Genomic DNA, 12,264 nt, shown 5'->3' on the forward strand with positions numbered 1-12,264 from the left:
GATTCATTACGCAGCAATAAATAACGGATACCATCCCCAGCTCATCACCCAGTTCCCTGTCTCGTCAAGTCGTCTAAGCCTGAGGCTGTTCTCGCTCACGCTGCGGCCAGGCAGCTCTGGCTGGCAAGCCGGGAGTTTCCACCGTGTGCCTGCTCCTGCAGCTCCTCAGAGGATTCCGAGGGGCAGACGGCTCCAAGCGGGGCCGAGAGACAGTCAGGAAGCTCCCTGCATTCCTCTCTGGGTGGGGATTTTCCAGGAAGCTTGGCCGCTCATGTCTGGGCAAAACATCCATCTGCAGATCCTTGGTCCCTCCAGCCCTTCCTCCCGCCCTCCATCCCGCTGGTCATGCAGCAGACGCCTAACACGCCTGTGAAGTGTGAGGCACCAGGAGGAACAGGAGTAACTCAGGCCCAGTTTCGGTCCTCAAGGAGCACAGCCCAGCTAAACCTGTCCTCTGAGAGAGGGACAGGCACGGGGGGGCGGGGGCTGTGTACAGCTCTGCTAGAAGTAAACAGGAGGAAGTGAGAGAAATTTCTAGAATTTCTAGAGGGGCTACTTTAGATAGTGCAGTAAGGAAAGGCTTCTTGGAAGAGGCAGCACTTAAGCTGGTCTCTAAGAACGGGTAGGACTTGCCACGCCGGACACGGGGAGAACGGGGTATTTCATGGGTGGGAGCCGTGTTGCAGGAAAGACCCAGAATGCTAAGCAGCGGGAGTGTTCAACTCGGGGAGTAGCAGGAGACAGACGGGGCCGCAACAGCAATAAAACCGGGGACATGCAGTGCTCACGAGGTGCCTGCACAGCTCCCAACACTTTTTAGTCGCTGAATCCGCACAGCGGCCCTAGGAAACCAGTCCTTGCACTGCCCCAACGCTGCGATGAGCACTGAGGCCCGGGAGCAGGGTGCTGCTCCTCAGCGTCAGGAAGGGAAGCGCGAGCAGACCATGGGTGACTCCACCGAGGTCACGGCGTTGGTGGGCCCCGCGGGGCCTGGAGCCGGGTCCCGGGGCACGTGAGCCAGGCTGGCTCCCCCGTACTGGTGAGGTCGGCCCCACGGCCCGCCAGCTGCTTCTCCGGCCTCCTTGCACTAGGCGCGGCCTGCTCAGCTGGCGGACAACTCCCCTCGCCAAGCCAGCGCTCCCCACCTCCCGCTTCTGCAGCTTCCTCCTCCGCAGCGTCGCCAGCTGTCCGTCCTCTTTCGCCCTCTCCTCCTTCGCAGCCAGCTCTGCATCACCTCCTTCAGAAGCCTCCCTTGACCCCGGGCTGAGTGGGTGGCCCTCCCCTGGGACCCCAGCCTGCGCTCATCACACCTCCGCTAAGGCTGGCTCCCACCTCCTCTCGGCTCTACCCCAGCTCCCCACACGCGCAGGGCTGGACTCACGGAGGTCCTCAGTCAAGGCCAGCAGGGTGAAACCAGATCCCCCTGTGGTCTGGCTCCCGCCTGCTCTTCATTCTCACTCTCACCACCGTGATAAGCCCACCACGCTCCAGCCCCACTGCCCTCTTTTCTGTTCCCTTAACAGTTCTTTCCCATCACAGGCTGTCTGATTTGCTATTCCATCCTGACGTGGATGCTCTTCACCCAACCAGCTCCCTCTCAACTCGAATGTCACCACCTCTGAGAAGCCTTTCGTGATTGCCCCAAGGCAGTCACTATTTACCCCATCATCCTGTGTATTTTTATCCCAGCCCAGTTTCTTGACCACAGTCTCATCTCAAGGGCCACACTGCTTGAATTTAAATCCTGACTCTAGTACCAATGAGCTGCGGGTCCTTGGGCAAGTTAATGGCCGCTTGTGCCTGAGTTTCCTTATCTATAAAATGGGGATGATAATAGCACCTACAGCATAGAGCAGTTACAAGGATTAAATGAGTTAATGCGTATAAGCGCTCAGAACAGGATTCTGTAATCAGCCTGACATATGTGTCGCACCAGTGTTAGCTCCCAGTATTATCACCTAGCTGTCTGCTTGCTTACTGCCTGTTTCCGTCCTGGAATGAAGCTCCGGCAGGTAGGGATCATGTCTGTCCAGTCTGGCACTACATCTTCAGTGTCCATCAAAATTCTAGGCACACAGTAAGTTGCCTGCTATATTTATTGGATGGATGGACGGGTGATGGAGTGACGGATGGATGGATGGATCCAGATGATGGGTGGATGGATAGATGGATGAAGCAAAGAGGTAAGGCCTCTGCACGGGCCACCACTCATCCCATGTGGTCACATCTTAGTACACTCTTCTCTCTCAAATAACAGCCAGCCCTGCCGAGTGTCGCCAACAGACCATACACTCGCTGGTGGAGCGTTCAACCATGTGTAACATTGGCCAGTGTAAAGAGTGAATAACTGGCCAGGAGCCCCAGCAGAGGCTTGGCTGAGGAGAAAGGCAGTGTTAGTGGACCAGAGAATTTCAGTGGGGGAGGAGGTTTGGTAGGGAGCAGAAAAAGGACCCTCTGGTTATAGGAACAGCGAGAGCAGAGCCGAGGCCTGAAGGTCCAGGTGCATTTGGGGAATGGGGGTCATCTGGAAGGGCTGAGGCACAGAGTGAGGCGAATGGGCCCAATGATGGTGGCCATGAGAGTCGGGCTAGGGAGTCACTGAAAGACTTCAAACACACAGTGCGGTGTCAGGGCTACCCTTTACGGACCCCCTGTGTTGGCTGTGCCAGGCCAGGCTGGAGGGTCAGGTGGAAGCTGTGTCATCATCCAGGAGAGAGTCGGGGTGGGGTGGGGCTGAATCAGGGCAAGGAGCCATTCTGGCAAAAGATGGGTGGCCAACCAAAGACAGTCCCACAGCCAAAAGTGGCCCTGACCTTACCTGCACCAGATTCCAGCCTTGGAGGGACTCTGCGATGATGGACGTAACAGACGGACAGACGCCTCCAAACACCATCAGGTGGTTCGGCCCGTATTTTATTGCGTCGTAGAAGGCTTTCAGCCCTTTTGCGTTGTCACACTGGGGAGCAACACACAGAAAGAAAAGCTCAAATTAGAAGCAGCTTTCCCCAGGGCGAGGGCCCGACAGCGGATTCATGCAAACGAACCTTCCTCACGGGAAACCTGCTGAGTTTCAGCTCTCCCAGCGTGGGGCCTCTCCTGAAGCCAGCTGCGAGCTCAGGGAAGCGGGGCCCCAGCAGCCCATCCTGGCTACACCCCCCCACCCGGAGCGCCCTCAGATCCAGGACCCCTGGCTCCCCAGCTGTCTCCCTTCAGAGCACACCGAGAAACCAGCCCCAGGAGGCTGCCCCCTGGGGTCTCCCCTTTCCAAGGTCATTTATGTTTGAAAAGAAGATGAATCCACACCCATCAGGAATGGCTATTGTCAAAAAAGCAGAAAATAACAATTGTTACTAGGATGTGGAGAAATTGGAACTCTTGAGCCCTGCTCGTGGGAATGTAAAATGGTACAACCACCCTAGAAAACACAACACAAACATACACTGCAGTTCCTCAAAAAGTTAAACAGAATTACTATACGACCCAGCTCTCCACTCTGGGTGTACACCCCAAAGAACTGAAAGCGGGGGGACTCAAAGAGCTACTCGGACCCCTGTGTTCACAGCAGCACTATTCACAATAGCCCAAAGGTGAAAACAAACCAAATATCCATCAAGAGATGAATGGACCGGCAAACTGTAGCACATACATACAAATGGAAGATTTTTCAGCCTTAAAAGGAAGGAAACTGTGATATATGCTACAACAGTGAAGACATTATGCTCAGTGAAACAACCAGATGCAAAAGGGCAAATATCGCCTGAGCCCACTGAGCGGAGGCACCTGGAGGAGTCAGGCTCACAGGGACGGGAAGTGAAGGGTGGCTGCCAGGGGCCAAGGACGGGGAACCCGAGTTAGTGTTTAACGGGGCCAGTTTCCGTTCGGGAAGACAGGAACGTTCTGGAGATGGCGGTGACGGCAGGACGCAGTGAATATCTTTGATGCCACTGAACTGCATACTTACAAATGGTCGGAATGGTAAAGTTGATGTTACGTCCATTTTATCACAATACAAAAAGAAGGTGAGTCTAAGGGGGAGACTTCCTTCAGCAACACTCGCCAAGCAGTGCTCCGCGTGCAGCCCAGCCGGACGCTGGGGAAGCACAGACGTCGGACAGGCCCTGCCGAGGAGCCCACAGATGAGAGGGGACCCAGCGACCCTCTGCGAATGAGAGGACCAAGGTCCACGGGTGTCGGGAGTCAGTGACGGCCCACTTCCCACCCCCACCCCACCTCACCTCACTCATCAAGCGGCAGGTGGCTCTCCCCCGACAGCGACAGCAGCTCGGGCTCCTAAGGGGCTTCCTGCTCCCCCTGGGGCCCAGTTCAGCCTGTGCCCCACCCAGCAGTCTGAGGGGCCTTTTCAAAACATAAATTAGTCCTTCTCACTCTCCTGCTTCCTGTGCACTTAAAACCAAACTCCTATCAGAATATAATTCTCAAAAGGTTAAAAACATAATTCTCATGAAAATCGATACTGGCTACCTGTCAAACTTTTATTTAACTCATTAATAAGGGGATCTGCGGGATGACAAAAGTGGATTTGAAAGAAAACTTGAGAAACAGGGTCTTTTATAGTGAATGGAAAAATGAGAAATAAGATTGCTAAATTAGATACAAAACAGGTTAATATCCCGTATGGCACTAAATCTATCACCTTTGGGGACAGAAAAGCAAATCAATGAGAACCAGCACATCTTAGTTTTAGAGAACTGGAAGAGCTTTAAACTCCTCCAGTCAGACGACCCTTAGGCAATGCCGTAAGAAAATGCTCTGTTACACTAACTGGTCAGAGAATAACTTCTGTGTGTTATTTACAAGTTTGATATGATATTCTTAACGCTCCTATCACAATGGATACAAGAAGCCACAGGACCCAGCCCAGCCTCCCACTCTGACCTCATCTCCCTCCACTGTCCCTGGCTCATGGGGACAGCTTCACTGGTCTCCTCTTTGTTCCTTGAAATGGAAAACAATTTCCTCCCTGCCTCTGGGCCTTTGGATTTGCTGTTTTCTTTGGCGGAACAATATTCACTTGGTTCTCAGCCTGGCTCACTCCTCCTCATCGTTCAGGTCTCAGCATAGCTGTCTCCTCCTCAGAGAAGTCGTCACCGTCCCCCTACCCAAAATGGTCCCCACCCCAGTCACTCTATCATGCCACCCTATTTAATGCCCTAACATAGTTCCTAAAATGATCTGAAATCATCTCTATTTTCGTTTGCCTGTGTGTCAGAATGTGAGCCCCCTGAGGGCGAGGGTTTTTGTCACTGTTTCCACTGCGTCCCCCCCGAGTTTACACAGAGTCCTCCGTGAGGGCTCAGGAAGGATCTGTCGGCTGCCTGAAGGAGCAGGACATTTTCCCCATCTGCTTCTCCCCTCTTTTTCTACTTCCACGTCTCTCTTTACTTGTGTCTTCCTCTCCATTCTGGCTCTCCCCTTTCTTTCTGCTCCACCCTCCCTGCCCCTTAAATGGCCATAATGTGGGCTCACTGTGGGTTAGTATTTGCTGCTCCCTCTTCATTTATTGACAGATCTCTTGCACCGACACCCACAGTGGGGTTGACGGGGAGAGAAGAATCAGTCTGATGCGTTCCTGGCTGCTGGCGCTCCCTCTCTGGTGGAGGCAGTGACACTGGGGCACGGGTGGCCATGTCACGGGGTGGACAGAGCTCAGCGCTAGTGGGAGGCACAGCTGGGCTGTGGTGGGGGGTAGGGCCCTGGGGCTGGGATGAGGCAGAGGCCTGGGCCCAGGCTCCGGGGCTCTGGACGCCAGGCTGGGGAGGCGGACTGTAGCCCTCAGAGAATCGGGAAAGAATTCAAATTTTAAATTTTAATTGAATTTTTAAATTGGCCAAGTTAATTTTTTTTGCCCAGAAAGAAAGAGAAAGAGAAAAGGAGAGAATGAAGGGAAGGAAGGAAGGAGAACGAGAGGGAGGGAGGAAGGAAGAGGCGGTCCTTCTTGCTTCCTGGGCCCTCTACTCGTGTCTGTTCCCTGATGGAAAGCGACTCGTCCCACCCTCAGCCGAGCACAAGCAGATTAACAGAGGGGTTCATGTTTCAATTGTTTCTACCATGATTTACTGAATCACTCCCATTTTAATACATTCCTGTAACGATTTTAGCTTGTTTTCTAATCCATAGCTAATGACAGTGATAACACAGTGCCCCAAGATTTATAATCAAAGTTGCATTAAAATAATATTAGCAATAATGAAGTTATTAATACTCGTTTGCTCAGCAGACATTTCGCCAGTACCTAGTCCATGCAAGACTCTGCATTAGTAATGACGTCCCGGCGTCTCACCAATATGCAACTTCTGACTGTGTCAACTCAAAAGTCTGAGAATACCTGACAGCCAGTGTTGGAGCTGGAAGAATCCCCCAGTGTTGGCAAGTGCTTGTCTGACTCAGTCCTCACCAGACTGCGTGTGGAGGGCAGAATGTTGGCCCCGTGCCCTCTGCCCCTTGGTCTCACTCTCACAAACATGTTACGTTACCTGGCAAAAGGGACTTGCAGACGTGATCAAGGTTGCTAATCTGCCGACTCGGAATTATCCAGGAGGCCCAGGTAACCACACAGCCCTGAGAAGCAGAGGCCTCTTGGCTGGTGGCAGAGGGGAAATCAGAGATTCAAAGCATGAGATGAACTTGAGGTGCCATCGTTGGCTTGAAGATGAACGGGGCCACGTGTCAAGGAAATGGGGACCTCAGTCCTTCAATCACAAGAAACTGAATTGTGCCAGCGACCTGAAGGAGCTGAGGCTCCAGAGAAGAAGCCAGCCCAGGCAACACCTTGATCTTGGCCATGTGAAGCCCCAGGCAGAGGGCCAGCCATCAGGCAGGGCCTATGGACCGTGAGAACACACATGGCTGTGGTTTAAACCACTAAATTTGTGGTAATCTGTTACAGTCGCCATAGAAAACTAATACAGAGATGTAAAATGAGAAAAACGATACAGTGAGATTTTCCTCAAAGTTAAATGTATTCCATTTAAAGAACTATCCTTAATTTATAGACAAGATCCTTCATGGTTTATATGGTGTTGAAATGTTTTTCTGCTATAAAATTACAGATGGTAGAAGGATTTTGTTTTTAATGTCCTAATGTGGCAAAATAAAAGGTTTTCCACCCTAGGTAGGTTTCTGTTCCATGCCCACCCCGACTCTGTTCCTTCAGCCCCTCCTGGTGCGTGAAGTCCAGACGTGTAGGCATCGCTCCTCTAGCCAGCCCCGCGTCCTCATTTTCGGAAGCAGACCCTGCGGACCCGAAAGCTGAGGGGACTTGGCCACTGTCCTTTCAGGATTAGGCAAGGGATTTCGGGACTCCAAATTCAGGGTTTTCTTGATAATCTAGAGAACTCAGCTCAACGGGCGAAGGGAAGGCTAAAGCTGGCAGCGTTCTAGAAAGGACCACTCCCCCCGGGTAAACGCCGCAGGCCCAGGCCTCCTCCTGACCAGCACTCTTGCCCTGAGGCAGAGAAACAACTCCTGGGCACCAGGCACTTTGCCCCAGCTGCCCCAGAGAGCACATTTGCGGTGAATAACAAAATAAAAATCACACGGACGGATCTGTCCCTTTTAGATGTTATTCCCTCATCTTCATTTCTAAGACATGATTAGTGTCCCAAAGAGATGGACTTTCCAGCTGACCACAGCTGCGACTTTGTGGCTGGACCAGCTTGGAGGTTTTTATTTATTTATTTTTTTGTCGTTTTTTTTTTTTTTTTTGAGGAAGATTAGCCCTCAGCTAACTACTGCCAGTCCTCCTCTTTTTGCTGAGGAAGCCTGGCTCTGAGCTAACATCTGTGCCCATCTTCCTCTAGTTTATACGTGGGACGCCTACCACAGCATGGCTGCCAAGCAGTGCCATGTCCGCACCCGGGATCCGAACCAGCAAACCCCGGGCCGCCGAGAAGCGGAACGTGCGAACTTAACTGCTGCGCCACCGGGCCGGCCCCAGCTTGGAGGTTTTTAAACGCAGTCCCTCAGGGACCTAGGAGCCAGCAGAGGTGTTTGGGGCCAGTGAGAGGGGCTCTGGGCTCCTGGCCTTCACTTCGCCCAGCAGCTCTCCTTGTCTCTGTTCTATGTACGGCGTCAAGGTTCCACATAATACTTCATTTGAAAAGAGAATTTCAGTGCCAGTAGCAAAAAATGTTTGGGGACCATGAAGGAGATAACCCGGAGGTCCCTTCCCATGTATGATTTTGGTCTCTGGCCTCGGGAAGGGCAGGTGAGTGTCCCCGGGGGAGGCCGGATGAGCCAGTCACGGGAGCACACACCACAGGCCACTGGCTGAAATTAACCCACTGCCCCCCAGTTTGCCTGGTGGTCAATGCGTCAAATCCCGGGGAACTCCTCCAAGCTTGTGTCTCCCGAGGGATTCCTTGCAGACGTTTCACACGGCCGTCTCACAAGGATTTGTCCTTGTGGCTCAGGTGAAGGTCAGGTTCACCCGTACCTCACGCTGCAGTCCTCCCTGAGCACTGCGCCAGGCGGTGTTCCCCTACCGCCTGCCCATGACCGTCCTTGTCGTGTGGACGTCGGGCCCGGCCCTGCACGAGCCAGGGAAACGCCGGAGCTTTTCTATCCCCCATTTAAGGTGTCTGTCAGATGGCTTCTAGTGAGCTGGTCACCAGGCAAAACCATCATTCTGAGAAATTATTTATGGCACGTTCTCTTCGAGCAATTTGTCTTTTGATGGATTGTTCTCAGAGCCCCTGTAAGGGTTCTGGTGTCCTGGAAGAAAGCTACCGGCTTTATCATGTTCTCTTTCTCCCTCCACCTCCCCCACTAAGAACTCCCCCTCACTCATGTCTAGAGGGGGTTTGACAGGTGGCCACATCTGACGGCAGGTGGGGAGGTAACCCCATCACCGTTCACCTTCTCAGGCAGTAGTTCAAAGCTTAGGGACCTGCTGCAGCCTCTCACCCACCGTGTCGCCCCTTGGCCATGGGGCTCTGACACATAGTAGGCCCTCAACAGCTGCTGCCCTCCCTCCCTCCCTTCTTCTCGCCAGCATTCTTCCTCCTTGCCTTTCAATGACTCCACGTCTAACGTAGCTCATGGTCGCTACCTCCAAACTCCCCTCCACTGTCTCACTCCCGATGGCTCTCCTTCCCTGTAAGGACAGTCTTGTCACCGAGAAATTCTAATTGGCACATATGGGCTCTTAAAATTCAGCACCTATAAATGGGAACAGATCCAAAAGCCATGAAAATCAATTTTTTTAAATGAAAAAGTAGAACTCTCGGATAAAATCCATTTTCATTTAAATCTCATCTTTAAAGAATTAAAATACTTTTTTGACTTAAAACTTTCAAAGAAAATGTTCCTGAGAGTTAAAATGTAAAAATGTCAAGAAAATGTCAGAGTTAATAACGACCAATTTGAAACCGGAAATTACTCTGTACAGAATTTCAGAATCGAAGGCGAATTTAAAAGCTAATGTGTCCATCCTGCCCCCGGTACAAAGTCCTCCCCGTGCATCCTGCTCAAGGAGCAGTCAGCATCTGCTTCCATGCCTCCAGTGCTGGGGGTCTCACTTACTTGCCAGGGAGCGAATTTGGCGTTGGTCAGCTCTGCTTCTTAGGAAAGTGCTTATTTTGGTCTTGAAATCATGCTCCTTCTGTAGTCTCTGTTCCAAGTTCTCATTCTAGAGCAAAGGTCAGCAAATGTTTCTCATAAAGGGCCCGGCAGTAAATGTTTTAGGCTTTGTGGGCCATATGGACTCTGCTGCAACTTCTCAATCCTTCGCAGTGCAAAAGCAGCCACAGACAATACATAAACGAATGAGCGTGGCTGCACCCAAAAAAATGTTATTTACCAAAACAGGCGGCAGTCAGACTTGGGTCACGGGCCGTAGTGTGCCCATCCCCGCTCCAGAACCTCACAGAACACACACCATCCTCCCCGTGGGAGCCCTTCAGACACCTAAACTCAGCCCACCTGACTCCACAAGACGCCTTCAGCCAAACGACCCTCAGCTCTTCATTTTTTTTTAAAGATTGGCCCTGAGCTAACATCTGTTGCTAATCTTCTTTTTTTCCTTCTCCCCAAAGCCCCCCAGTGCATAGGTGCATATTTTAGTTGTAGGTCCTTATAGCTCTGCTATGTGGGACGCCGCCTCAACGTGGCCTGACGAGCAGTGCCATGTCCATGTCCGGGATCCGAACCCGGGAAACCCTGGGCCCCAAAGCAGAGAGCATGAATTTAACCACTCAGCCACTGGGCCGGCCCCAATCTGCTCTTCTAATAGTCTGTGTAGGACACAGTTTCAGACTGTCCTCCTCTGTGAGCTGTGAGTGTCCTCTGGGAAGGCTTTGGAGGATAGATGTTTCCAGGACGCACCCCCGAGTACCTCCGCCTGCCCTCACAGAAAAGCAGCGCTAGCCAACACAGCCTGTGTGCTCACGACGCGGTAGGCACGGCGCCAAGAACCTCCCGTCAATTACCCTAGTCACGCCTCACGTCATTATAAGGTAGGCACTGTTATAGCTCCACCATCCAGAGAAGGAAACCGAGGTCCATAAAAGTTACATAACTTGCCCAAGGTCACGTGGATGGTAAGGATTCAATTCCAGGCAGTGTCACTTCAGAGCACTGTTTTACTTTACATCAGAATTTGTCATTATGAAATATTTCACTCATAGAAAAGAATATACGTGTAACGTATAAAGTATGAAAGTTAGTCACATGAACATACAGTATAACCAACACCCAGCTCATGTTGAAGGCCCTGTGTGCCCACCTTGGACATACGCCTCCTTCCCCCGGGGGGACCCTTGTCTGAATTTTGTGTTTATCCTTCTTTGCTTTTCTTTATTATTTTATTATTTGCATATGTTTCCTAAACACTATATCACTTAATTTTACTTGTTTTTGAGTGTATATATAAGTGGAATCACGCTCTGTGTTTTGCCTGAAACTTGCCTTGATGGCTAATCATTATGTTTGTGAGATTGTTGTGCTGAACATAGCCGTAGTTCATCCATTTTCAGAGCTGTGCAGTATTCCATTGTGTGACTATGTCATGGTCGGTTTGGTAATTCCCCAGTTGATGGACACTTGGGTTGTTTCCAGTGTTTGGTTTGGTTGCTGTTGTAAGCAGGACGGCTGAACACTTCTATACATTTCTATGTGCCTCCTGGCACACACAGGCAGAGCTTCTCCTGGGTGTAAACTTGGAAATGGAATCATGGAATCACAGGATTTCCCACATTTTCTCCAAGTGGTTTTATCCACTTACACCCCCACCAGCAGTGTTTGTGAGATCTCACTACTCCACATCCTTACTGACTAATTTTTGTCCATCTTGTGGGCCGTTTTGATTTGTATGTTTCTGATGATTAGATAGGATACACCATCCTTTCAGATGTTTATAGGTGTTTCTGTTTCCTCTTTTAGACTGGCAACTTTGCCCATTTTTCTGCTGGGTTGTTTGTCTTTTCCTTACTGATGTGCTCAGAGCACATCTAGCCACAATGTAAACTGAATGAAAAGATCACCTCCCGCATTCTGGGCGTGACTTTATTAATGCAGCCTCAGATGCAGTCTTTCTACCTGCACCTACTCCACACAGAGCTTACTCTTTGTAAAAACTAGTAGATCAGCACGCATAATCTCGACAACAGAACACCTATGAAGCTTTCCTGGGAAGAAAAAGAAAAAGAAACTACGTGATGATAAAATGCAGCCAACCACAAGATGAACCAAAACATAGTCTCAGGAATGGAGAGCTCGTGATACTACCAGCGATGTGAGAGCTGGACCCACTTCACACAGAGCCCCCAGCAAAGGGAAGATGATAATGCAACACAGAACTCAGAAGGTGGGAGCAGGAAAGGCAGTTGAAAGATTGCTAATTTCCTCTTCTTCCAGAGAAAGACTTTAATCGATAGCATCTGAAATTGAAAGCTGGCGTTGAAAAGCCAGGACTCTAACCTCACTGCTTTTCATACTCTTTTATTCCCTTAGATACTTTAGAAACAAATATTTTCTGTAATGAAGGCGAAATTGTTTAATGTTGAGCAGCTCGTTCTGCTTTACTTTTCCTTATTTTATCCTGTTACATTTAAATAAATGAAATCTAACGTCAATTTAAATAGCATGCAATGACCTCATTTTATAAAATTATTTCTGTCCGTCTCTCTCCTTATAACGTATGCACAAAGAGATGTCTGGAATGAGAGTCATCTCACGTTAAAAATGGGGAGATTTGGGGTGATTTTTTACTCTCTTCTTTGTGCCTATTTGTTTCCTTGAATTTTT

At 50.5% G+C, this 12,264-nt stretch overlaps 1 protein-coding gene across 1 annotated transcript in view; it reads right to left on the bottom strand.

Moving 5' to 3' along the window:
* The window catches only part of GABBR2 (gamma-aminobutyric acid type B receptor subunit 2), a 328,536-nt gene that overhangs the window by 221,481 nt on the left and 94,791 nt on the right, over window positions 1-12,264 (bottom strand). Inside the window, exon 2 of the mRNA XM_046672560.1 lies at window positions 2,819-2,956. Within this exon, the coding sequence (XP_046528516.1) occupies window positions 2,819-2,956 (138 nt within the window). The remainder of the gene's footprint in view (window positions 1-2,818; window positions 2,957-12,264) is intronic.

The sequence above is a fragment of the Equus quagga genome, chromosome 1 (genome assembly GCF_021613505.1).
Source record: "Equus quagga isolate Etosha38 chromosome 1, UCLA_HA_Equagga_1.0, whole genome shotgun sequence".
Taxonomy (NCBI): Eukaryota; Metazoa; Chordata; class Mammalia; order Perissodactyla; family Equidae; genus Equus; species Equus quagga.